At 37.6% G+C, this 27,811-nt stretch overlaps 2 protein-coding genes across 2 annotated transcripts in view; both read right to left on the minus strand.

Annotated features, from left to right (window-relative positions):
- Positions 1-334, minus strand: part of LOC148311467 (serine protease inhibitor 88Ea-like) — a 25,300-nt gene extending 24,966 nt beyond the window's left edge. The window contains exon 1 of the mRNA XM_088256584.1: positions 152-334. The gene's annotated coding sequence lies outside the window, so the exon portion shown is untranslated. The remainder of the gene's footprint in view (positions 1-151) is intronic.
- Positions 335-9,101: 8,767 nt separating this feature from the next.
- mus101 (mutagen-sensitive 101) overlaps positions 9,102-27,811 on the minus strand; it is a 29,430-nt gene continuing 10,720 nt past the window's right edge. Inside the window, exons 11-25 of the mRNA XM_088256585.1 lie at positions 25,042-25,287; positions 23,144-23,328; positions 21,926-22,092; positions 20,952-21,151; positions 19,511-19,864; positions 18,701-18,826; positions 17,352-17,495; positions 17,103-17,239; positions 16,095-16,184; positions 15,215-15,265; positions 14,340-14,529; positions 13,631-13,755; positions 12,915-13,115; positions 11,469-11,692; positions 9,102-10,456 (exon numbers count right to left, since the gene is read on the minus strand). Of these exons, the coding sequence (XP_088112711.1) occupies positions 10,234-10,456; positions 11,469-11,692; positions 12,915-13,115; positions 13,631-13,755; positions 14,340-14,529; positions 15,215-15,265; positions 16,095-16,184; positions 17,103-17,239; positions 17,352-17,495; positions 18,701-18,826; positions 19,511-19,864; positions 20,952-21,151; positions 21,926-22,092; positions 23,144-23,328; positions 25,042-25,287 (2,663 nt within the window). The 3' untranslated portion in view covers positions 9,102-10,233. The remainder of the gene's footprint in view (positions 10,457-11,468; positions 11,693-12,914; positions 13,116-13,630; positions 13,756-14,339; positions 14,530-15,214; positions 15,266-16,094; positions 16,185-17,102; positions 17,240-17,351; positions 17,496-18,700; positions 18,827-19,510; positions 19,865-20,951; positions 21,152-21,925; positions 22,093-23,143; positions 23,329-25,041; positions 25,288-27,811) is intronic.

Consider the following 27,811-nt stretch of genomic DNA (forward strand, 5'->3'; position numbering starts at 1 on the left):
ATTAGAATCCGGTTATGAAATGGTTCGAATTAAATTTCACGGTAAAAGTTTTTCACTTTACTGGCAACCCAAAACATTCCTTTGAAGGTGACAGCGACTCTTATTATTCGTGAATCATAGAGAAAGCGCATAAAAACAAAAGTCAACTCACATTATTTGTGCAACTCCTCGGACGCAAAATCGGCTATATAAAATTACTGAGCACTCGTCTTATTTTTCCCACTTAATATTCAAGTTTAAACAGCGTTGTCGAGTTATTAAAATCTTTCTAGCTTTGGTTAGTTGATATTGCAGCATCGACAACAACCACACGTTTGAATATTGAACTCACACTGGCGGGAGGGGAAGTCGAGTTACTACTTATAAACAAACGTGATCGCGGATTAATGGGAGATCAGAAAGTAAATAAATAGAAAATGAGTAGCTATTTCACAGTAAAATCGGGATACAATTTAATTTTGCTTCACATTTTCAATAAATTTCGGAACTTAGTTTAAAAAAATTGCTTTGCAAGAGCAGATCTGTCAGGAAGTCTAGATGCTTCTGTATCAGATCTGAGAATGCGGTGGGACAGCTTTCAATAGATTCTGAGTATGTCCAATTATTTGACTTCAACTACCGTATTTAACTCCACTAAGGGTTGTTAATTATCAATAAAAAGATGTAATAAGATAGGTGTGTTGAGATGGATTGGGCATTTATTTACTTATTTATTTATTTATCCTTTGGCTCGTGGCAACGAGGATAGCCTGGAATGCCTAGTGATCGGTAACCTGGAGGGAAAGAGAGGGAGAGGAAGATCCCTACACAATGGACCGATCAAGTTAAGGCAGCAGAACGGCTGTCCAAATTTAAAACACAGTAAGGGACATTTTTTTGTAGTACGTTTTTTTTGCATTTTTGGACTAAGTAGAGTCTACTTAGTCCATAAATGCAAAAAAAAACGTACTTCAAAAAAATTTCCCTTACTGTGTTTTAAATTTGGACAGCCGAGCAGGCATCTCGGTGGTTGGAGCGCTACGCAGGGGGGGTCGACTCGTAAACGTCAGATTGTTCAAAAAACGACCAGAAAATGACGAGACACACTAATACACTAACAAAAACACCAAAACGGGAACGAAAAATACGAGATACCAACAAGTTGTTCAAATATTTCAAATAAATATATACAGACTATGGTTATAGACAATTATCGATAGAAAAATAGAAATCCGTCTATGAAGAACTTCATAATATTGAGTATTATGCCAAAGTTAAAGTTAAATTTTGCGTATGAAAGTGTAGTTTTTCTTACTTAACACAACGCTCCCTTGAACTTCTGCAGCACCCCCCAAATGCAAAAAAATTAAAAACGCCTAGCCAGACTTCCAAAACGCCCACAAAGGGGCGCTGGCACCCCCGTTAAGAAACATAACTTCAGAAAGTGGTGGGCACTCCTTCCGCCCTTTTAAAATATTGTATTTTCTAGAATTTTAAATATAATATAGTAATTTGAAAATTCTATCGTTTTTGTTTTTGTTGAAAAGCCTTATATTCATACATAGTTTGGGATAATAATTTCAAAAAAGTTACCATTACCATTTACCATTGTAAGGCTGAGTTGAGTAACCATTATTAATCGCCTGAACTCTTTTTATAATTGTCGCGTTTTAGCCGTGACCTTTCTATTTTTGTTTACACTGAAATAAATAAATTTAGATAGTGAAATATCTTCTTTGTAATATTAATATTATAATTTTGAAAATATGTTATACAACAAATTTCAATATAAATACCATTTAACCTGAAAAATGAATGATAAATATTTCGGCGGGTGGATTTGATATTCAGCCGCGGCGAAGTCACGCCCAGCCGGGAGCTTAGTACTTCTAGCCGTTTACGTCACTTCCGGCCGCTGGCGAATATCACTTCCAGCCATAAAAAATCGAGGTAGTTGGCGGTCTTTATATAAAATAGTTAGTCTGTGAGTCTGTGGCGCTACGTGCAGCGCAGTCAAGGGACAACTGGAGAAGAGTCATTGCTTCCACAAGGGTCACAACCCTCAGTAATGAGGAATAAGAAGAAGAAAAAATATATATTTAAGAAAGGTGTGTTGAGGTGGTTTGGACACGTAGAACGAATGGGTCAGGAAGGAACGGTAAAACAAATTTATGAGGCGAATGTACTTAGAGAGGTAAACCGAGAAAAACTTGGCACGATCAGGTATGCCAAATAGTTAAAAGCGGTCAGGTTTGGAGTCAAAATAATCGGTGAGTATGTATGAGGAGATGCATGAACGTGGAAGAGACGAGTAATGTTTGCAAAGACAGAGTGGTGTGGCGCTCTATTCTTTCTTCCTATCCGTGCGGGGAAGCGGCGTGATGGTTATTTGGTTAGTTAGTATAAAAAAATATTCGTTAGCAAAGAGTTTGCCGTAAAAGAAATATCTTTGAAAGTAGGATTCATGGATCTCTTAGTAGATTCATGGTATCCCTGTAGGTCTGATCCATGTGTAGAAATGTCAAAATTTCACAACCAATGAGCGCCTGGTACCTGAGAGCGCGCCTCCTGATTGGTGGCTAGTCGACCTGTGCTCCGTACGCTGTGCCTTGTGATGTCATCGGGTTTTCTAAAAAAGCTGCAATCAAATTATGCAAATACAACCGTTAAAATTACAACGCACTAAAAATTAAACACTATTTACTATTATTCTCCAGTGTTTGATTTATGTGTTTCGTATTTCCCGTCATACGTTGAATTCACAGCAAACTGTCAACGTGAATTATTCCAATAAAAAACATTATTCTGTTATCGTAAAATATACGAGGTACATGCATAATTTATTTATTTTTTGTCATACACATTATTACAATTTACAATAATGCGCCCTCACTGGGTTTCCCCGTGTCGAAGGAACATTTTATAATACTTATCAATAAATTTATATAAAAACTAAATTGTTTATGACAGACAATCAAATAAGACGTGGCCGAATGATGCAATCTATTTCAAATCTACCCACCTCTATTATCCATTTATTAATAGCTCTTTAGCTCTTTTGATTATTTAATGACTAAGAAAAATGGTAGCAGGTTGTACAATTTATTGAATAAAAATCAGTTCTTTTGACCAAATTTACTCACCCTACTGCTACTACAATCATCACTCCGGTTACTGCAAGGGTAGGTAGGGAGGATGGAACGCAAGTCTCGTCAGTCCTGACATACTTCATAGCTTCCTTCACATTCATACATCTACTCGTACGTGCTCTCCGGTTATTTACATACATACACCTTCATTATTCATTTGTGAATAAAAATGTAACTGTTGGTTATCGATTACCGACCAATATTTTATGAAAATATTTCGTTTTACTCGCTAAAATGTCGAATACACCCATTGCGAAATTTGAAAGTACGAGATAAATCGAAGTCGAGTGGCAGGGTTGCGTTTATTTACTGTTTTCATAAAAATTAACAACGTTTAACATTTAAGATGGATCTATATACTGTAACAATAATCTACTCTAGATACTACAAAGCATCAAAATTATCGGAAATAAAGGAGGCGTCTCAAATTCGCTACTGTCAATAATTGTTGTTTTTCAGTACCTACCTATTGTAATATTTCTCGGAATTTATTTTTCAGCGTCGCAAAACACAAATGGCGAATGAATTCAGGGAAATGTATGTGATAAATCAAATGTGATGATTGTTGACTTGGTTTGTCCCGACATTCTCAGCTTGTTTTTTGTAAATATTATTAATATGACTAATAATTATTGGGTAACATCTTAGTAATTAAAACTTAATAAAAACATGCGAATGGCATTCCGTTTTGATGTGACAATTTCTATGTTATAATAGTTACAGAAACACAAATCTTATAGATACCTACCTTACTTATTACTTATTTAGTTGACATCAAGATATAATAACTCGACACTGGCTAGAACACTCAAGAAGGCTGAAAAGCCATTAAAAAGAAGATATCAAGATATTCTCTAGTACAGTGGTTCCTACTTAGTTTTTCCTGAATTTCCTCAAGCTTGTGTATATAGGTACTCCTTATTGTGGAAATGATAAGTAAAAAAATTAATATATATTAAAAAAAAAAAACATTTATGACCATCAAAATATAGTTCTAATGACAGTAACAGATTGATGTGATAAATATGCAGGTTTTTTGTACAACTCTGAAAATTCTGGTTGATTTTTGGTGAGCTTCAATCTGAAGTTGAAATATTTCCGCGCGTAAGTACCGTTTGATACAACTTATCCCGGATAGGTATCCCTGAGGGTACGCGTACCACTAATTGAGAAGCACTACTTTAGTAAAGCACCGGCGCACAGTGGGGTATATTAGCGATCTGGGCGGCCAAAAGTCACTTTTAAAAACATTGTCGCAGGTGTATGAAAAATATATCAACATGAAATAGAGTATTTTGTTGATGACATGCAATAATTGTATCCCTCCCACGCACATCTCACGTGTCTAATGGTCAGTCGCAAAGTTGTTGTTATTGTGAGTGCACGTGTTTCTCTTTCGCTGTTCGTTTAGTACGCAAACATTTCAGTGATTATTATTATTTTTTTGTATCACACGTATACAATTTAATAATGGATTGTGATCAAGCAGGTATGATAGTGTATTGTACATAGATTTAAGTTGCAATAGCTAACATATTTACTAAAAAAAAACTAATTTAAATAAGTGCCTTTAAATGGATTTTTCCTTCATTTTTTTTTAAAATAAAGGATATTCAGTTGTGCTTCCGAGTGTTATCCGGCTATAATTTTGATTGTATCAAATAGCTTAGCCCTCTTTCTTTATATAAATTTAAAAAAATTTTGCAGAATTTTGCTCTTTTGCAAGAAATCGCTCTTTTAAGATGAGTCAGCACAATAATGAAAACTGAACTACGTACAGTTTTTTATCTTTAAATTGTTACATTTTTATTTTAGGACCAGTAGATGCTAGAAAACAGTTATTTATTATCATGCAGCAACAAAATGCTAATAAAATTAATGAAAAATTAGAATGCTTGCAAAAGTACCTTTTACAATTAGATAATTTTTCTGACGAGTGTGCAATGAAAATTAAAAACGATTTTTCGCATTTCAAGTCTGAAATGAAACGAAGATAGACTAATGCACTCAGAAAGGAGGAAACTTTCTTGATAAAAAATGAAAATTGGCTTGACGGAACTTTTACAATTCCTTGGATAATGAATCGATCAGGACGACCATCAAAGTCGTTTGGTGAATCAAGTCAGAGAAGCAAAAGAAGGAAAACTGAAGATTTGCGCAAACATATTGAATTAGATGTGCTCACCCATGCTACTCGGTCAAAGTTAGGAGAAAGCGGGATGAGAGATGCTTCTATGGTGTTGAAAGAAATTATCTGTACACCTAAGCGTGCTACCAAATATAAGAAAGCGTATTCTCGTTGCCAGCAAAAAAATACCCGGATAACGCAATTGACTCCATCACAGGCTTTATCTATTTTTGTTGAAGCCGATCTTTCGAGAAGGCAATATGAAATAGTAAGGAGTTCTCATAAAAAACTATACCCGTGTTACAGTATCTTACAAAAAGCAAAACTCGAGTGTTACCCTGCTAAGAAAGCTTACAGAGTAACTGAAACTTGTGCCGAAGTAAACCTACAGAGTTTAATGGATCACACTACCACGCGACTATTGACACATTTAGAAGAATGTTTACAAAATTTAAATAAAAAAGAAAGAGAAACATTAGTTTAAATGTGCAAGTGGGGTTGTGATGGAGCACAACAAGCTCAATATAAACAAACGTTTTTAAATGATGCAGACTCCGATGCAAACATATTTCAGAGTTCGTTTGTGCCCCTACAACTTATTTGTTCCTTGAATAATAAGGTTATTTGGCAAAACCCAATTCCTTCTTCACCACGTTATTGTCGTCCAATAAGAATACGATTTATAAAGGAAACAAAAAAAATAACAAATGAAGAAATCGCTTATATTAAAAGCGGAAGAAGAACTGTGTCCGGACGAGGAACCATGGCCATCTTTCTCGGATTAATATTTTTTAAATTATTTACTACGATTTGCATTTATTAAAAAAAAAAAATTTTTTTTTTTTACTGATAAGTAAAAAATATCTCCATATAATACAATGAATTAGCCAAAAGGCATATTTGGAATCGATTTAGAACGAAAAATAATATTGGCCGCCCAGATCGCCAATATACCCCACTGTGCGGCGTTCGACCTGTGTCAAAAACTGATAGCAAAAGCAATCGCCATCCGTTATGTTCAACTATTTTTTTTAAAGGAATAACCTGCAAGGCTTCTACTGCTAGAGGCATTTTAATAATTTTTATTAAGCCTCCACTCGTTTACGAGTGATTTAAAATGAAATCACATAAGGTCACGAATGCGTTTTAAAAAAATTCGCCGTTTGAAAGAAATGTCAAAAATCGGACGTAGAATTTCATAAACTCATCTATATAACGATTACCCAAAGATTATATACTAGTCGATTACTGTTGGAACTAAAAGAATAATACCTACGCAATTTTGAAAAATTTTGGGTGGTCAAAATCAGTTTTGTATGTATTAAAAATGCACAAAAATTTGACAAAATAAACGACCATAAATAAAAAAAATACAATATATTATCAAAAGCTTGTAAAAGTGTTTTGTGCTCTTGGTAATTGGAATTCATTATTCGTAATTTGCTTTATTGGGTTATAATATAAATGACATTTTGAAAGGAAATTTTCGTATTTTTTTGGGTGGTCATAATCAGTTTTGTATATACTGTATTAAAAATGCGACAATGGCGCCAAAGTTTGTCAAAACATAATGAAAATAGGCACCCATAAATAAACAAACGATAAATTATCAAAAGTTTGTAGAGGTGTTTCTGTGTTCTTGGTACGTTCTTCTGCAGCCATTATTCGAAATTTGCCTTTTTTGCATCATAAAAGAAATGACATTGGCTAATAAGTGTGCGTATGTCGGGGTTTTGAACCGGTAACCTTGTCCTTAGGTAAATTTCCGACTTAGTCATTGGTTTGTGCCCACTCAGCCATGAAGACAGCCTTTATTTACGGATGTAATGACTTTGGTCACAGCTGTTTTGAAACGTTTTTACGCGATTGCGAATTACGATGTTGACATAATAAATTTTTAAATTATAGGTTCATTGTAAATGCGGGAAATCCGCACGGTTGCCAACCTAACCTCACTAAAGACCGGAAGATGTACAAAAAAGGCTGAACAAATAAATTTATGGGGAGTTGGCGAAATCTACCGACTTTTAGGTTTAATCTAGTTTATTGGGTTAAACCTCCACGAAATCTTTCCACCCGCTGCAAAAATCAGATTTTGGATTCGAGAAAAAAGCAGAGAAGGACCGTGGGAAACTTAAAACGTAAAAAAGTATTTCAAATATTTGAACATGCTCAGGTCAGGAGTAGGTATAATTGGCGGGTATATGTGAGGAGATGCATGAATGTGGAAGAGGCGAAGATTGTTTCAAAGACAGAATGGTGTGGCGTCCTTTTCTCTCACCAAAAAGATACATTTCCAATATTGCGCAAAAAAATCCTTTCTGAAATGCAAATCTGTTCTGTTTACTGTATTCGATCGAAATCTTAATTAAAGTTGCGTCAAAACGTGCCAATCCTGTGTTAAACCAATATGAAATCATTAAATTACACCAAAACGTAACAATTTTAATAATTTATAATGGAAATGTACCGTTTTGGTGAGGATCTTCACAGATATGAGTTTGCTCGGAGCACTATGCAGTGCTCCAGATCTGTTGCACAGTAAAAAGTTCAATAACTGGCTTGATATTTATTTTTAATACAATGTATTATATTTTAAAACTTTAAAAACGTTCTACTGAAAAATCAAGTTTTTTGATTTATGACGTTCTTGAAAGGAGTGAGCGATATATGTACCCAATCGGAATCGATTGTTGAACCGAGATGGTGGCATTGTTTGTGAATATGTACATGTATTCTTTATTGATTTGGCGTTTAATTTATAGATTGATTTTTTGAGTCTACTAAGTTGTATTTTATTATTAAAAAACACATAAAAATTTATGGTGACAATTTTTTACCTAGAATTGTATAGCTACATAAGGACCGTCAGTCCATTTAATCTTCACATTCATTTGAAAATCCCACAACTAGGCGATTAATTGCCACAATTTATGTCTTCTTCTTCTTATTATAGGCCTTGCGGCCTGTTTTTAAGAGGGATTAGCCTCCTGCGACGTCGATTCCCAGCTATCGACCCATCTCTTTGGTGGTCTGCCCGGGAGTCGTCTACCATGGATTTGGCCGTACAGTGCGATGTGGGGGAGTCTGAATGGTTCCATTCTCCTCACATGCGCGTACCATTGTCTCCTTCGTTGCCTTCCCCACCTAACGACATCTTCCATCTCGCATATTTCCCTGATCCTGGCATTTCTGATTCTATCTCGAAGACTCTTGCCTGTTATGCTTCTCAGAGTCTTCATTTCTGACACTCTAAGCGCGTTTTTTTGTGGCAGCGGTGTCTGCTCTGCTCTTTGAAAATCATTAAATGAAATAACTCCAACTGAAATGAATTCCAACTCTAATGTATGGAAGTGAAACATGAAGTTGGCAAAAGAAGGATGAAAGTAGACTGAATGCATTCGAAATGCGATCTCTCAGAAGAATGTGTGACAAAACGATGTATGATAGATGTACGAATAGTGAAATAAGGAAGGAATGCAAAACTGAGATAAGCATTATCGATAAAATTAAGAAAGGTGTGTTGAGATGGTTTGGACATGTAGAACGAATGAGTGAGGAAAGAACGGTAAAACAAATTTATGAGGCGAATGTTAGCGGGAAAAGAAGCAGAGGAAGACCGAGAAAAACATGGCACGATCAGGTATGCCAAATACTTGAAAGTGATCAGGTTAGGAGTCGTAACAATCGGCGGGTATGTATGAGGAGATGCATGAACGTGGAAGAGACGAAGAATGTTTGCAAGGACAGAGTGGTGTGGCGCTCTATTCTCTCTGCCTACCCCTGCGGGGAAGCGGCGTGATGGTTAGTTAGTTAGTTAGTTAGTTTAAATGAAATAATAAATAAAACAAAATTTTTATTCAATCAAATTTAATTATATTGAAAATACATTATATAATATTGATTAAAAACATGTACAAGTGATATACTATCAACTGTATCACAGACGATTATTGTAATAATTATTAAAAATTATCACAATTAATTATTTATTACATTATTAAATCTATGAAACACACAAGGGAAAGGATTTATTAATACATTATTCATTATTTTTATACAAACACAAATTACTACATACTTCCATCCCTCAATATACATTTTTAATTAACTAATATTTCATTTTATTTACATAGATGTCCCTCAGTATCCGCGGGTAATTTTGATTGTCAGATAAAAGGGTGTGCGTGACAAATGACAGCTTTGCTGAAGACGCATTTGAATGGGACTCTCGCATTTTGAGAAATAAATACAAGATTTATTTTCAATAAGTCTGGGTGTTTGTTATATATTTTTCACATGCATATTTCCTATCCTTACTATTCCATCTGCAGACAAGCATCTAAAATAGACGCTGTGCGGTTTTTCCGTTAAAAAAAGCAGAGAAACCTAGATTTGTGAACAAGGAAGTATGTATTTGGACATAATGCTGTGAATTAAAATGTGCAATGTTTGGGGCTCACTGCTTTACTCGACAAAAACCAAGTGTAGTCTCTTTAACGCCTCCAACCTAATAGTGGCTGTACGGGTGTGAGTCGTGGCACCTCACCAAAGCTCAAAGCAAGAAACTAGCAAGTTTTGAAAATAGGTGCCTGAGGCAAATACTGGGCATAAAGTGGTATGACTTTGTCAGGAATGACGATGTGAGGAGAACTCAACAGCCCCTCATACTGGAGGTCCCGAAGAGGAGAGGGTGGTCATGGTTGGGCATGTCCTTAGAATGCCACCTGAGAGCATTAACCCCTCATATCTCTTCTTCCAACCGCGAAGATTCATCTGACGACCATTCACCGACTATACTCAGCGGAACTTCGAGATGCCGGACCGACCTGGAAAAAAGCCAAGGAGATGGCGCATGACAGAGTGACTTGGAGACGTCTCGTATTGGACATGCTCCACCTAGGGAGAGAACATGGAGAAGAAGAAGAGAAGAAGAATTGTGAATACAAAGTGTGTACAGAATTAGGTTAGGTTAGGTTAGGAGTCTCCGTGTCTTTCCTGCATCCGCTTCCTGAAGGCCGGGTAGGCGTAGTGCATGGGGCTGGGCAGCAGCTCCTCGGTCAGCACGCGGCTGATGAAGGTGGGCGGGCAGAGCGGCACGCCAGCGGCTAGCAGGCGCTCCTCGTCCGCCTCTGAGAGCGCCATGCGCTGCAGCTCCGCGATGCAGTGCGTCGCGTCCAGCTGCTCGGGGTACGGCGGGCTGGGAATCATGGCACAATCATATCACAAACATATCATAATCATGTCACAACCATATCATAATCAAATCACAACCATATCACAGTCATGTCATAATCATGTCATAATCATATCACAATCGGGGAAGCAGCCATCGTAATCAACAATTGTTTGACATTATTTTTTTAATTGAATTTGTGAATGTTACACGTGTGTAAAGCGATCACTTAACCAAGGCTATGTGACGGTCGTAAGCCCTCCAAATGCCCAGTTTTCCATATTTTTCTTCATCTTTGTTGAGATGTCAAAAAATAATTCCTCATTGGAGATAATCTAGATTTGTGAACATGTATTTGGACACACTAAAAATATTTTCAACAATTGTTTTTTTTTTTTAGAATTTCATTTATAAATTCATATATATGTATATATTTTTTTGCGAAGAGCCACCAAACCACATTACGTGTCTCATTGGTAGAGTTCCTCTAACATACTTTTTAAATTTGATTATTTTTTTTTATTTTGATGTTTAAATTGTATTTTATGTTAGTTATAAAAAAAACAAGGTTTTTTCCTGCAACAACGCCCTGAGACCAATTAACAATGTTTGTATGTTTGTTTGTTTATTTTTTTAATCAATCATTAGCATCATCATGAATATTATTATATACTGTGTAACATCTACCATTCTAACATTCACATTATTTTTTTTATATAAAAAAGAGAAATATTTGTGTTTTTATTATTTGTAAAAATACTTCAATTTCATACTATTTCTGTGAGCCTAGGCGGCTAATTATAAGAAATAGGTATCATATTGTGGTAGAATGGATTCGAATCGAGAATCTCTGACTCAAGAGTCCGACACGGAACCATAACTTGATACAATTATTGATTGGATGTTGGACGCTCGACATCGCAGGAGGCTAATCCCTCTTAAAAACAGGCAAAAGGCCTCCGTTGGACGATCAGGCTAGGTTAGGTTAGGTTAGTGAGTAAAGAGGGAAGGCAGAAAGGCCAGTCTGGTCCCCCACCTGAGCTCCACGACGGTGCCCCCGCCGCTGACGAGCAGGCGCAGCAGCGGCGCCCGGCGCGCAGGCTGAACGTGCAGCAGCACGCGCAGGCCGCGGAAGGGCGCGGCGCCCCCCAGCCGAGCACGCCTCCAGCGCCACCCCGCCGCCGCCAGCTGCTGCTCCGCGGGACTGTCTAAGGCGGGCAGGACCGTGGCCGAGGGGTTGCCCCACTCAAACGGCTCCTCCTGGAAGGCGAAAATCAATTCGGCGCTTGTAGCGTTCAACCGTTTCATTGCTGATATTCTTTGTAAAAGAAAAACACTTGTTTTTGAACAACTTGAGTTTAATTTATTTTGACGAATAGTTTCGGAAGCTATGGCTTCCATGAAAATTATGATTAGTATTTAGACCCATATCGGCTGTCCAAACTCAAAACACAGTAAGGGACATTTTTTTGTTAGTACGTTTTTTTTGCATTGCAAGAACACTAAGTAGAATCTACTTAATCCAAAAATGCGAAAAAAACGTACTACAAAAAAAAGTCCCTTACTGTGTTTTAAGTTTGGACAGCCGATATTATGATTAGTATAGTACTCTGGTCAATGTCTGTACCCGACGGATTCTCCAGTTCTTTGGACACGTTGCGCGTGGCAACGAGGATAGCCTGGAACGATTAGTTGTGATCGGTAGCCTGGAGGGAAAGAGAGGGAGAGGAAGATCCCACACGATGGACCGATCAAATTAATGCAGTAGCAGGCACCTCAGTGGTTGGAGCGCTACGTGCAGCGCAGTCAAGGGATATTACTGGAGAAGAGTCATTGCTTTTGCAAGGGTCACAACTATCAGCAATGAGGAATAAGACGGAGAAGAAGAAGAATTTAGATCCAATTCCGACCCGACGTTTGCCGGTATACAGACTCCTCCACAATCCCGACAAGCACAAACAGACAGACTCGGAACAGTACAAAAAGACATTTACAGAAAATGGTCAGTCATTGCATTTCCCACTCAACCATTATTCATCGACACTATTACGAATCCCTTTTACAAGTAACGATATCGCTCACTCCTTTCAATAACGTCATAAATAAAAAAAATTGATTTTTCAGGAGAACGTTTTTAAAGTTTAAAAATGTAATACAATTTATTAAAAATAAATATCGAGTCACTTATTGAACTTTTTACTGTGCAACAGATCTTCTTAGGTTAGGCTATTTGAAAAATAACTAGTTTATTGAAAAAAATAATTAAACAATACCTTTTCTTCAAAATGCAAAAACAACACTTTCTGCCCTGTAGCGGGTAAATATCAAGATAAAAATATGCCGCTTTTGCTGGGATATAGTACATTTTCTGGGCATTCTGAAAACACGCACAACTGAAAATTGACAATTTTTTATGTATGACGTTCTTGAAAGGAGTGAGCGATATATGTATATATTTTTTTTTTGCGGAATAGTCTCTCACGTCTATGAAACGTCCAGCCTCCTGGCAGCGGGAGATGTACGAGGGATGCAGCAGCCAGATGCCCTGCGCGATGGAGGCCATGATCTTCTCCGACTTGGAGGGCCGAGAGTGCAGGATGTGCGTCACCGCCAGGTCCAGCTCCGTGCCCTCGGTCACAGTGCCGCCCAGCTGCGTGATGATACCCACCAGCTCCGAGCGGTTCTGCATCCAATATTAACATATTTTACCATGAAGCACAGATTTTTGTGAATTTATATTATGTGACTTTTTTATACTTCAGACTCACAAACTCAAAAAGGGTTTATTATTTTTTGACATCTCAACATAGGATAAAGAAGAATATGGAAGTCTGGGTATTTATGGAGCTTACGGCCGTCATAGGCTGATTTAAGTAATCACTTTACTATGACGCTTATTACAGCCTATGACGGTTGTGAGCCCCGTAAATACCCAGACTTCCATATTCTTCTTCATCTATGTGAAGATGTGAAAAAATAATATTAAATAACTAATTGGAGATAATCCAGAATTTAAACAAGTACTTGGACACACTCAAAATGTTGTCGAAAGAGTTTCTTCTTAATAAAAAGCTTCTTTCATCTCACCATAGATAGTGAAATTCTGGAAATTCAAGTATTTTGTTTTGAATTTGAACTAAACATATAAAAGTTCCAAGAATTTTAGTAGTGCGGTTAATGTAACATTCGTCTACTCACATTGACATTTTGCGAGAGGATAAACTTGTAAACTTTGACGGGCTCCGGGGCTTTGGTTGTCGCGTGTGTCGTATCATCCCACCCGACGCTGTACGCCTGCGAATCACTGCAACTAGATGGCGCCGCTGAAAACACAAATCACAATACAGTAAAACCTCGAAATAACGGACCTCCATTCAATAAGCTTCAGATATAAGGGACAAAAACTCCAGTCTAATGTAGAAAAATTAAAAATGTCCTGTTAATATTCTTCTTCTCCGCCTAAGACCTCATTACTGTGACCCTTGCGGAAGCAATGACTCTTCTCCAGTTATCCCTTGACTGCGCTGCACGTAGCGCTCCAACCACCGAGTTGCCTGCTGCTGCCTTAACTTGATCGGTTCACTGTGTGGGGATCTTCCTCTCCCTCTCTTCTCCTCATATTTAATTTAAGCATGTATAACATTAGTTAGTAGTGCGCAGATCATCTTACGTGGCAGTCAAGTCATTACGCCTATTACAAAATCACCAGCTATTATGGTCAATAAAAGCAAAATTTAGGAATATTCACATTTTTCCCATTTTTAAACCACATTTTCGTATGGTGTACAAAATACATATCACCGGTGCACGCGGAAGTTTTTAAGTAAGGGGAGGGTTTACCAGCAATATCTTTTATCTGTAATTTTGGCCGACATTTGTACCATCAGTTGGGAATCGATGTTCTCACCTCCAGTATACAGGGGTTTGAGCGCGGCCACTGGCGGAGCGATCCCCTCATCGTGAGACCTGGTGGAGCACGGCGTCCTGCTGTTGCTGCTGTTGCCGCCCGCCATGATGGAGGTCAGCCGCTTCAGGCTGTTCTGCACGTCCTTCTGGAGGTCCATCTTGAGACTGCTTTGGTCTGGCGTCACAGGAGTCTGGATGTTTATCATAAAACAAAATTAATATTGATATCTCAACACGGATAAAGAGTATGGAAGCCTGGGTGTTTGCATGACTTACAACCCGTCATAGGCTGGTTTTAGTAATATTGATATCTCAACACGGATAAAGAGTATGGAAGCCTGGGTTTTTGCATGGCTTACGACCCGTCATAGGCTGGTTTCAGTAATATTGATATCTCAACACGGATAAAGAGTATGAAGTCTGGGTGTTTGCATGGCTTACGACCCGACATAGGCTGGTTTCAGCAATATTGATATCTCAACACAGATAAAGAGTATGGAAGTCTGGGTGTTTGCATGGCTTACGACCCATCATAGGCTGGTTTCAGTAATCATTTTATACATTTTATGGAGTTAGAGGTCATAAGGAGTAGAAGGCGTTATGGAAACAATTGCGGAATATTTATGAAAAAATGTAAAAAAAAAAAAACACATTGAAAAAATACTTAATGAACGCAAATACATCATTAAACGTAGGAAAAATAGTGCATCTAAAAAACATAACAATATTTCACAACATCTTGAGTGTGTCTAAATACATATTAACAAATCTGGGTTTTCTTCACTCGGGGAGTTGTTTTTACATTTCAACATAGAAGAAGAAGAATGTAAGCATGTCGTATTACAGAGCGATGTAAATTCACTAAGAAGAAATTACCTGAGCGTCATTCAGTTTTCTTAGCTTCAATGGAGGAGTGTCCTCTGCATCCTAAAAAGTAGAAAAATATGAACTATACATAATTAAATATTTAATTGTCCGCCTCCGTAGTGTAATGGTCAGCACGCTCGGCTACCGTTCTGGGGGTCCCGGGTTCGATTCCCATGGGGGGGGTCAAATGAATATAAGTGATTTTTTTCACTCTAATATTTATTCAATATCACCCTGGACTGGTACCTGAAACACTGCTTTTATATGCAGTGCCCTATGCACCATTGGGGTGCGGATAAGGGTTTGAAGAAGAAGATATATATATACATATTTATTTGGTACTTTTCAAACTTATTAGCATGTTTAGCCTCGTAATGCCGTTTAATGTTATACTTTTTCAGGATAGAAACATAATCATTACATTTATAGTTTATAGTCCATCTGTCTTCAAAACTTCTCAGTTCTTCTGTTACTCTTCTCTTCTTTAGTCCAATGTTTTAACTACTTGACGCCATAGTCCCTCAATATTGTTTGTCCTCTTATATACCTTGTGTGAGAAATATTTTTTATTTTATACACTTACTAAATTGGATATTATACGAACTACGCATGACGGAATGTTCTTTTGGTGGTTTTGTGTACACAAAAGGAAAAATGTGTGATTTGCTCCGCGGGCCGCAAGTAGACACCCGCGGGCCGCGGGTTGGCCACCCTTGATGTAAAAGATGCTTTTCAGCGTTTTACCGTAAACAATGTGTAATTTCACTAGTAAAACTATTTGTTTTTAATATTTGGATTATATATACATATTTTCATAAGCACTGCATGTTTCCTAAACAAAATTAAAGATGCATCAATCAATAAAATCAAAGTATAATGGAAAACATACACTGAATCGCAGCTGCGGCACTGCCAATGGAGTTGTATTATTGTCATTCTGGTGTCGGGAGAAGAATCTCTTGCTCAGTTCGGATATAGGCTGGAAATAAACAATAGGTTCAGTTACTATTCCATGTTGGTAAAGAAAGGATCAAGGGAGGTCACGTGGCACGTATGTCCGAGGATATATGGACGAAGAAGGTACTTGACTGGAGGCCTAGAAGCGTGGCCTACCCAGACAAGATGGTCCGATGGCATTAGGAAAGTGGCGGGCCTGCACTGGAAGAGAGAGAACTGTGGAAGTCCAAGATGCAGGCCTTTGTTCAATACTGGACACGAAAAGAAGGCTGAAGTAACTAAGTAAAAGAAGGATGAGAGTAGACTGAATACAGTCGAAATGCGATCTCTCAGTGTGACAAAACCAGGTATGGTGGATGTTTCAACAGTGATTTTTTCCTTTTGGAAAGAATGCAAGGCTGAGATAAGCATTATCGATAAAATTAAGAAAAGTGTGTTGAGATGGCTTGGACATGTGGAACGAATGAGTGAAGAAAGGGTAAAACAAATTTACTAACAACATTTTGTGTGTGTCCAAATCCTTGTTCACAAACCTGGGTTTCACCACTTATTTTTACATTTGACATGACAACATAGATGAAAAGAATATGGAAGTCTGGGAAAATACACAACAACAAAAAAATCCTGCAAATGTAGTTGGTAATAGGAGCAGAGGAAGACCTAGGAAACTTGGTATGATCAAGTATTTCAAATACTTGGGTGTGGTCAGGTGAGTTGTAATAATCGGCAGGTATGTATGAAGAGATGCATGAATGTGGGAAAGGCGAAGATTGCTCGAAAAAATTGATATGGTGTGGTGATTGCTGTGGTGTTCTCTTCTCTCTACCTACCCCTACGGAGAAGTACCGTGATGGTTAGTTAGTTTTGGGCTTGTATGCAAAGTGCGATTTAATAGCTTGTACTCAATGTGCGATAAGGCCAATAGAAATGGGTTCCTTACAGTCTCCTTGCGTAGGTTGGCAGAGTGAGCCGCCGGCAGCTCTTCGCAGAACTTCCAGAGCCTCTTCTTGGACTCCACCGATATCGGGCACAGGGCCGCCCCAAACGGACTCTCCGGAGTGGCGACAGAAGTCTCAACTGAAATTTTGATAGAAAAACTGAGTGGCGATGATCAATATGTCACCTTGAGCAATGCAGATGCAGAGGATGGAGGCGGACATCACAGCAATAAGGTTGCAAGTGTACTCACACGGGTTGCGGGGAGTCTTGGGCGGGTCCGAGGGCATCTCTCCGCGCTTGATGGCCGCCATCCTTCTGCGAGATGTGGGGCTGAAGAGTTCCAGGTTGGGAGTGGACAGGGCATTGTCCATCGGAGGAGTGCTGACACTCTCATCTGCGTTAAAAAAATATTTAAAAAAAAGATATACAAGGTGCGGTGCAAAACAGGCCGTGCAATTTTGAAAGGCTACATCCCATGTTGTGGTGGTAGGAACCTGGGAGTGGTCTCATTGTATCGGGAGGGTTTTGCCATGGTTTGGTCCAGATAACACCAGGGCTTTGCTGTCAGCACGTTTCTTAACACACTATCTGCGGGAAGGGTAATTTTTCCTTTTCACTCAACTCATCGTAAATTGCGCGTAAGTTATTTTTACGCATGACTTTGGTGGCACTTTTTGATCTTATATCGATGTATACAGTATGGTTAAATGTTATCACATCTTTTCAGAGATGCTTATCTCTATTATAAGCGTGAATCCGCCCGTAGATAGTGTGTTAAAACTGTCATCGCCACTTACATCACTGTGAAGTGATAAATAACCAAAATATTCAGTACTGGCTGAAAATAACCCAAAGCAACTTCACAAGACACCTCTTCACTCCAAAAAAGTGACTGTGTGGTGTGCGATTTCCAAATTTGGGGTGATCTGGTCCTATTTTTTTGAGGATTATGGACGAACCGTGACTGTCAACGCTCAACGTTATGTTTCCATGTTGAAATTTTTTTAGACCCTCAATTGGAAGAACTGGACACTAGAAGGTTCAAGTAAGTAGTAATATCAAGTTGGATTCGTCAGTATCCAATTCGAACCCCGCCCACTCCTTTCATCCTACGAGTATATAAATTGATTCATTAATATGTTTAGTTCTAGTGCATGTTTTAACCTCGGCTCGTAACGCACCTCTAGTGCATTTCGGTCTTCGGGTCGACCAAAAATCGCATGTGTTAGACATTTTTTTTAGTTTTGAGTGTGTAAATGGTGGTATTGTTTGCATGCTGTGGTAGTGATTGTCCTGACGAAGAGACGGGTACGTCTCGAAACTGGTAGACACGAAAATCTCGGTGAGTGGTTATATACTAATATTATTAACATTTTTGTAAAAAAATAAATAAGTAAAAATGACTAACCACAAAGTAAATGCTTTAAATATGAATAATATTGAGAATATATAAAGTTGTGCCAGGTCGTAAAGCATGGGATGCTCAGACTTCCATCTTCTTTCATGTCACGTTGAGACATCTATAATACATCTCATGCACTTGCTTGCAAACCACAAAGCACACCGGAAGAGAGATGATATAAGGGTTGAAAGACTTACTCATTTTTTTGAAGTCTTTGCCTATTTCGGAGACCCGTTTTGGGGTTTCTTGCGAGTCTGATCCGAGTAATCCCTGTCTGGCCAGGGCTATGAACCTGGATGCGGGAGACATCTCGCCGGATCCTCCTAAGCAAATCAGATCACAGATTGATATTGCAGTACTGCAAGTGCATTTTTTTAAAAACATTTTTATGAATTGAAAAATTCCCCACATGGCAGCGCATCCGTTGAAATTAACACACAATATTTAACATTTCTCATAGGGAACAGTGTGCTTCTTGACAATTGCTGTCACTTTTAGAAATGTCATTGGTAAAGAAAAAAACATTAAAAATGTGTGCTTTTTATTTTCTATCTTTTTCATTTTTACCAGGCAAATCAAAAATTGGTCTAATTGAAGTTATTTATTTTTATATGAAAAATCTCTCAAATTATGAACAAAGAAATTGATTTTTTTGTATGCAACATCCCAAAAGCTTGAATGAAGTCTCAAATTGAAATAAAAGTGTTTGAATACTAAACTATTGTAAATATTACAACGGTAAAATGAGGATTCCTGGAAAAAACAATGTTCCGTTCGCTCACGCGCTCCCTGCTTCACAGTTTCTTCCTAATGTGCCTTTAATTTATATTATTATGTGATCTCTTAAACACAAAAAATGCTACTTTTACTTCTTAAATACTAAAAGTTTTCGACTATCTTATTTATTCCCATTTTATTTCTATGTCATATTTTTTCCAAATGTTTAGTAACAAAGTCACTCATAGGGAAGTTTAGTAATCTAGGGTTAAAACATATATAATTCCTACCTAGCGACAGTTTATTCTTTCCTTTGGGCGTGTTATCCGTGTTAACCTTCAACGGGACCGCACTGGATTCGGGATGAGCCGATTTCTTCTCGGGCTTTTCGGCCTCAATTGCCGGACACTCGTCGGACAGGCGCTCCCTCATCAGAATATCCTCGACTCGGGTAACGTCGTCATCCTTCAGGTCTTCGAGTAAGAAGGGGTCCTCTTTACTCTTAGCCGCATCATCAGCGGGTAGAATAGACTTCTCTTTTTCGGAGACATTTTCCTTATTGCACTCTGCTAATGTTTTTTCGGCTTCGATGACGGATTCTTCCTTTGTCGATATAGACGATTCTTCCTTCTTCCATATTGGTTCTGGAATAATACATATCAATGATATAGTGGTTTGTTGCCCCTTTGACTACCAGGACTTTTAGGATTACTATACTAGAAATACCATGATTTAAACATCAATAATTCAAAAGTAAAAATATGTTCGATAATTTATAAACACTCTGTGCCATTGTTTAAAGAAATATGTTTTTAAATTTCAACTTCGGAGTGACGAAAATATCTCTCGGAATTTAGTTAACTAAATTAATGCAATGTTTTTAAAAAAATTGAGTAACAAGTAATTTGCTAATCGCTTAATGTCCACCTCTTTTTTACACCGTGCGTAAATTTACACATGCATTCTAAATTTCGATGTTTAACTTACTGACAAAAAACATAATATAAATCGAAAATTTTTGCACAACCCTGAAGTAATCCCTTCGCCTCCACAGTGTAATGGTCAACACGCTCGGCTACCGTTCTGGAGGTCCCGGGTTAGATTCCCAGGGGGGTTAAATAAATATAAGTGATTTTTTTCACTCTAATATTTATTCAATATTACACTGGACTGGTACCTGAAGCGGAGGGCTGATCACCCTTTCTTCATGTGTTAACGATCAAGATAACACTGCATTTATATGGAATAGTACCCTATGCACCATTGGTGTGCAGATAAGGGTTTGAAGAAGAAGAAGGAAGAAGAAGGAATCCCTAACATACTGTCCAAAATGTATTTGATATTTTTTAAGTCATGACGTCAAATCCGACGGATGGTCATCGAAGAATTTTCAGTAAATCCTAATTAAAAGCAACTTAAAAGCATTCCAAGTGGCAACTGGCTCGCTCAGTTATGTTGTTTACAGTCTATTCGGAGTTATTTTACCTCTAGTTTTTTAAAATTATTTATACTGCCAAATAAATAATAAAAAAAAAAAACTAGAGGTAAAATAACTGTGAACAGACTGTACCTTATGTGCTGCAAACAAGTGGAAACACGCAACAGTGCTCAGATAGGCACAATACGACACGTGTGCCATCCGCAAACACTGCTCGTTTATACGCATCAACTGGCTAACTAATACAACCAAGCAAACGGTGTAAAGAAGCCATGAGTCGGTGAGAGCCCCACCTTTGGTCTCCCCGATGAGGAAGGGGCCCTCGCGCACGCGGCGGCCGCGCGCGGCGCACTCGAGCAGCCACTGGCCGGTGACGGCGGGTATGCCCCACTTGACGGCGCCCACGTACTTGTTCCCCGTGGGCTCGGGGCAGACGAGGTGCGTGGAGGCTCGCGTGTGCTCTGTGTCGCGGCGGCACAATGTCAACTGGGTTCTGAAATTAGGGTAGTAAGGATAAGGAAGGTAGGGTAGTAAGGATAAGGAAGGTAGATTAATATCTTAATTTTTTTTTATAGTAACAAAGTATACATTTTTAATTTCTTTTTGTTATATTTCTAAATAATATTACTAGGGTATATATATGTATTTTTACCTTCCCAAAAAAGAGATAAGCTCTTGTGCTTGGACAGGGAGTTATCTTGTTTAGCTCTTTGAGACAGGCGCGGTGGCGTAGTTGGGTAGACGCTCGACTGCGAAACTGGTGTCGCGGGTTTGATTCCCGCCAATTGCATAATAAATAGAAGGAAGATATATTTTCAAATGGTCTGGGAGTTTGTGATGTATTTTTCATCTTTTACCTTACATATCCTTACTATCCTACCTGCAGACAAGACTCTAATAGTGACTTTGTGGGTTATTCCTTTAAAAAAAAAAGTTTTTTATTGTTAAATCTGTGTATGTTTTACAGTGTTTTCTTATTTAAAGTGTTCGTGTCTTTTATATTTTTAATTTGTGTATGGAGACTGTTTAAATTTTTTATGCCTAAGTATATGTAATTTTGATTTGAAAATAAATCTTTCTTATATTTCACAATCGGCGGGAATCGAACCCGCGATGCCAGATTTGCAGTCGAGCATTCACCCAATTACCCCACCTAAAGTAAATGAAGGTTGACATGACAGGAATAATTTTTCAACTAGTTTCCTTAAGTAAAAATATTAATGATTATTTGCTGAATAGACCCTCAGCATGATGAGCACAAACTCACGTGGCTCCGAGCAACTGTGCCAGCTCGTCGATGAAGGCCCTCTCCACTCCCAAGTAGGTGGAGATGCAGAGGATCTGCTCCGACAGGGGCGTAGCTCCGCCGACCACCTTCACCGGACGGTGGAAGTAATCAATGCCCACTATCTCTTCCTGAGACAGGCAGTCATCCTAGACACAAGCAAAAATTATATCAGAAATTAACATATCTTCTTGTTAGCTCCTTCATAAATCGTAAAAGTTCAGCGCATTAATTGTGCAAGAAAGTTTCAAGGTTAATAATAATAATAATAAAATTGGATAACTTATATAGCGCCATTTTCGTAAAAAAATACCTCAAGGGCGCTTGTGGAATTTAATTCTGTCACAAGCTATAAAGCATAACATCTTTTGTTTTTACTAAAAGTATTGTTTCCGTATATGGTATAAATAATTATGGTATAATAAATTAATCTTATACAGTTATATCATAACAAAATAAACCTCAACTTACGATATATATTTATAAATAAAAAGGGAACAAGGTTGTGTGAAATTGGCTCGTCCTCGGAGTTTTCATTATCGATGCGCATCCTCCTAGAGGTAAAATACTCTACTTACTACTCATACTACTTTGAGTATAAAAAACATTTTTGTGCATTTTCAACATCATCAAAAAATATGACATTGTTATAGGGAGAACAAATAGGTTTTTACAAAATAAATTACTCCTATTTCCCACTAAAAATTTGTGAAATTTGTTTATTTGTGAATATTATTGATAAATCAAAACTTCAGAAACGTGCACACTGCGATACAACCTCCCAGCTCGACCGTCAAAATACACTGGCTTCATCGTTGATATATCGAAAGGCCACGCTTTTGGCAAAGTATACCAGAGTCGATATATCAATTCTAAGAACTCTAACTCTTAAAATTAAATAAAATTCAGCATTTTTTTTCTTTTAATTAAAAGAGAAATATTTGTGTTTTTATGATTTACACAAATATTTCAATTTCATACTATTTCTGTGAGCCTAAGCGGCTCATTATTAGAAATAGGTATCAAATTGCGGTAGAGTGGATTCGAACCGAGAAACTCTTACTTAAGAGTCCGCGACACTAACCACGGGACCACAACCCGACACAGTACACAACCACACACATTTAGTATAAAAATATTTATACTCTTTCACACTGGCGATACCTTGAAGCAAGATTACAGGATATAAACACTCCTTACCAGCCAAAACGTGGTGACGATTTCCCCCTTCTTATTTACGACTTCCTCCTCATCATAGTCCAACGGGACGACTATATATTCCGCTCCCTTCCCGGCCGGCAGCACGGATCCTCCGGAAGCTTCTATATTAACGGCCACTTCGGTGACCGTGTCGTCTTCCATACCTTGGAACTCGAATGTTAGTCCTGAAAAAACAAACAAATACTTTTTAAAATTAAAATGTAACTTTGTTTCAAAATCACTATTATAACTTAATTATAATGTCTACCGGTTTCCAAGGTAACCGCTTCTTTATCAAGACTGATTGATAGCTTTATTTATAGTGATTTTGAAACAAAGTTACATTTTAATTATAAAATGGAAAATCACAAAGTTAGTGCTTCAAATATAAATTATAAATATTTTTTTATTTATTGATTTTCTTTTAATGTTGCCACTTTTTAATAAAGAACTTATGAGCTTTTATTACCATTATACAACGTAATGGTATTATAATTAGTAGAATAAAAAATAAATAAAAAATATCACCAGTATGTGTACGCGGACTAATGTAGCCTGGCCTCAAATAACGTAAGCATGCATTGTGTTGAAATTTAAAAAAAAAAACGAAAGTGACATAACATAAAAGTAAAAATACAGTAAAACCTCAATATAATGACTAGTTGGGGGGAGGGGGTGTCCGTTAAAGCCGAAAGTCCATTATAATATATATATTTTTTTAAATAAATTAAAATATATATTTTTTTAAATATGCACATTTTATTTAGATATAAGTAAACAATACAAAATTGTCCGCCTCCGTAATGTAATGGTCAGCACGCTCGGCTACCGTTCTGGAGGATCCGGGTTCGATTCCCAAGGGGGGTAAAATAAATAAGTGATTTTTTCACTGTAATATTTATTCAATATTACCATGGACTGGTACCTGAAGCGGAGGGCTGATCACCCTTCCTTCATGTGTAAACGATCAAGATAACACTGCGTTTATATGACACAGTGCCCTATGCACCATTGGGGTGCGGATAAGGGTTTTATTATTATTATTATTAAACAATACAAAACACAAACAAAATTCTATTAATGTCTTTGGACTCTCGTAAAGTGACATTGCTGTTTGTTTGACGCTTGCATTCGGCAATTTGTTTTGAAAAAATAATCAAGTTATGTTTGCACTTTTGAATTTGATGTTTTTTTGTAAACAAACAACTCTCTTAAATAATGAAAATGTATGGCTCGACTCTGGCCAATGTCTGTACAGGACATAGTCTCCAGTTCTTTGGATACTTTGCGCGTGGCAATGAAGATAGCCTAGATCAACTGGTTGTGATGGGTAGCCTGGAGGGAAGAGAGGGAGAGGAAGATCCCAACGATGGAGCTGTGGCAACCCACACATCTACTATGGCAACTCGAATCGAGTGAATAACCGAACACCCTACGGAGCCCGCAACGAGCGGAAACTAGCCCGACACACTTCGTCACCGTCCGTCCTCCGATCGACACGTATTTCAACTGTTCTCATATTAGAATCACGCGATTATTCCTAAATATCTCTTGATTGTAATTTTATAGAACTGAATAAATTTGTGTTAAAAGTAATCCGCTTTCATCTTGCTTCCCTTCTGTTAAATTAAATTGGTATTCAACTTGAAACCATAGAGCGATCAAGGTAAGGTGGTTAAAGTGCTACGTGCAGCGTAGTCAAGGGATAACTGGAGAAGAGTCATTGCTTCCACAAGGATCACAACCCTCAGTAATGAGGAATAAGACGGAGAAGAGAAAAAACTTCATCGTAACTGATGTATTAATACAAATTGTACCAAATGCAAAAGTATTACAATCATACCGCGAATTGAAAAATGCTTTCTACGTACGAAAATGGCAATGGATAAATTTGTTACCGTTGAAAATGTCAGTCAAGTCCTCGGTCATTTCGGTCATGGTGCTGGCCTCGGCGTTCTGCGACGCAACATTGGACTGCGTCACCGTCACGTCCCTGTCTTCCCCCATCTTGACCCGCAGCGTGGTGAGAGTTGCGTCGCTCGTCACGTCCTTGTCGGCTTCCTTATTGTCGGTCTGCTTAGGAGCGGGCGCCTTGAAGGACCCGCCTCCCTGCTTGAAATATTCCGCCAAGGTGTCTTCGGAATCTAGGAATGAAAAAATGTATTTCTTGAAAAATTTTACACGAAATTAATGATACTACCACTACTGACATCTTCATCTCGGAGGTTCGAAGTGGAGATTTTGTTCTAGAAGTATCTGCTCTTGCCTCAATCCCATAAGTGGCTATTGGTCGAATACAATTCCTATTTATTAAAAATATTCTCTTCAAAATGTTAAACATTTTCACAAATATTAGTGCTTATTTATTTTATTTTATTTTTAGTTTGTAGTAAATATAATTTTTAAATGAAATAGTTCAAATTTTAAAATGATATAGTGATTTGCGTAATTGTGAGAATTATTTCCGGTACGTAGGATAAAAAAAAAACCAACTAATCGGTATCTGGTCGTACAAGTTTGACACCGAAAAGCCGATTAGTCGGCTTTTGATAGTTAATGTGTAAATATAGGAACGTAGAACGGGGTACCAAATACTTGAACTTTGATGTGTTACTCGAGCCTAGTACAAAAAAAATATTTAGATCGTGGTATCGATCGAAGTATCGTGACAATAAGTGTCACCTGTCAGGGAAACAATGAATCCTGTCGATACGTTCATTATTGTAGACCAAATACAGATCTAAATATTTTTTTTGTACTGGGCTCAAGTAACACATCAAAGTTCAAGTAGCCCCCGTTCTACAGTATATTTGAAAATTAAAAAAAAACCTGCCTTTCTTTCCAAATAAGTCTTCATTAACCCTTTCCGGTCCCCCAAAATTGAAAAAAATAACTAGGGAGACAGTTACATTCCAATTGGAAGAAAATCTTTTGTCCTATGCTCCACATGCTGTTGTAATAGATACAAGCAGTGGCGGACCTACCCTAGAAGCCCAGAAGCCCGGGTTGCCTAACAACTCCAACAATTATTAAAAATACATAATTAATGTATGCCTATTTTTAAATTATCGCGCGCTTTTTCGTACTACCCGAGATAGCCGAGTGTAAACATTCGGCTTTCGCCCTGTCTGTTGCAGGTGAAGGCGATACATGATTAGCCATCTCGCTCGCTCCCATTGGCTTCAATTTGGGCTTCTGCTTCCAGCAAAACGCATAGTTGATTTGGTTTAAAAACATAACTTTAAACCGTACAATGTAGGTACCTATATGGCATTTTGTATCGAGTTTGGAAGCCAGCTTCGGTAGCGTGAACATAGCTACAAGAAATTTAAGCTACAATTCGCAATATTTGTAACGAACGTATTTCATTATTGTTATCTGTTACTCATCTGTCAGATGCTTATCAACTAGTTTTATGCCTTTGTAGAGTTCATAAAAATAAAATATAATAGATAATCCATAATTAAATACGGTAATTGTAGGAATTATTAAGATTTGAATAAGTTTTCGCATTATTATCGTTCTTCGCTACGTTTTTCGTAAGCACATTTTTGTTTGAATGTCATAATGAATTCGGATACGGCCGATGTCGTTTGTGCTGTTTTATTTATTTATTTGTTTTATTTATAAAAGTGGTTGAAGGAATTAATTTATAATGGAAAGGTGAGCGCATTGAATTTTATTAAAAAAAAAGAAATGATTACATCTCAAGGTCTCAAAGACCTACTCCTGATTTAAAAATATCACAACTGTTAAATTACATAAAAGGAAGTTTAATCAGTCGATATACAAAACTCGTTGGATTAGAAACGTATTGAAATATATTATTAGATTAAAACCAATATTTTTAGCTTTTCCACTTTATTTTTATTTGACCAGCGACCGGGTTACCGACATTTTATTACCGTTACCGACATCATCAGACTGGTACTGTCGATGTCGATGTACTGATGATGTCGGTAACGACGAAACCCGGTCGCTGGTCAAATAAAAATATAGTGGAAAAGCTAAAAATATTGGTTTTAATCTAATAATATATTAAAATGCAATTCCATCACGAAGTGCCAGTGGAAAATAAAAATCTATTAGAAACGTATTTTACTGCAGTCAACATTTTCTTTATTTCAATGTGATGGCTATTCCATACAAAAATTACATCTTTGCATTTTTTACACTCATTACAATACATTGTTTATCTTTATATTGTTTTTTTAAATAAAGTTTTGTCCTGACATTCCTTGGTTGAACTGCATTTTATAGAATAAAATAACAACTATGAAATTTTTTCCACTTGAATTTTATTTGACCAGCAACCGGGTTTCGTCGTAACCGACATCATCGGACTGGTGGTGTCAGTTATGACGAAACCCGGTTGCTGGTCAAATAAAATTAATGTGGAAAAAATTACATAGTCGCTATTTTATTCTGGCTACGCTTGGATGGCTTGACTCTGGCCAATATCTGTACCCGACGGATTCTCCAGTTCTTTAAACACGTTGTGCGTGGCAACGAGGATAGCCTGGAACGACTAGTTGTTATCGGTAGCCTAGAGGGAAAGAGAGAGTGAGGAAGATCCCACACGATGGACCGATCAAATTAAGGCAGCAGCAGGCACTTCAATGGTTGATGCGCTACGTGCAGCGCAGTCAAGGGATAACTGGAGAAGAT

This window comes from Brachycentrus maculatus, unplaced genomic scaffold (assembly GCF_059751285.1).
Source record: "Brachycentrus maculatus isolate JH-2025_06_01 unplaced genomic scaffold, ASM5975128v1 h1tg000064l, whole genome shotgun sequence".
NCBI lineage: Eukaryota > Metazoa > Arthropoda > Insecta > Trichoptera > Brachycentridae > Brachycentrus > Brachycentrus maculatus.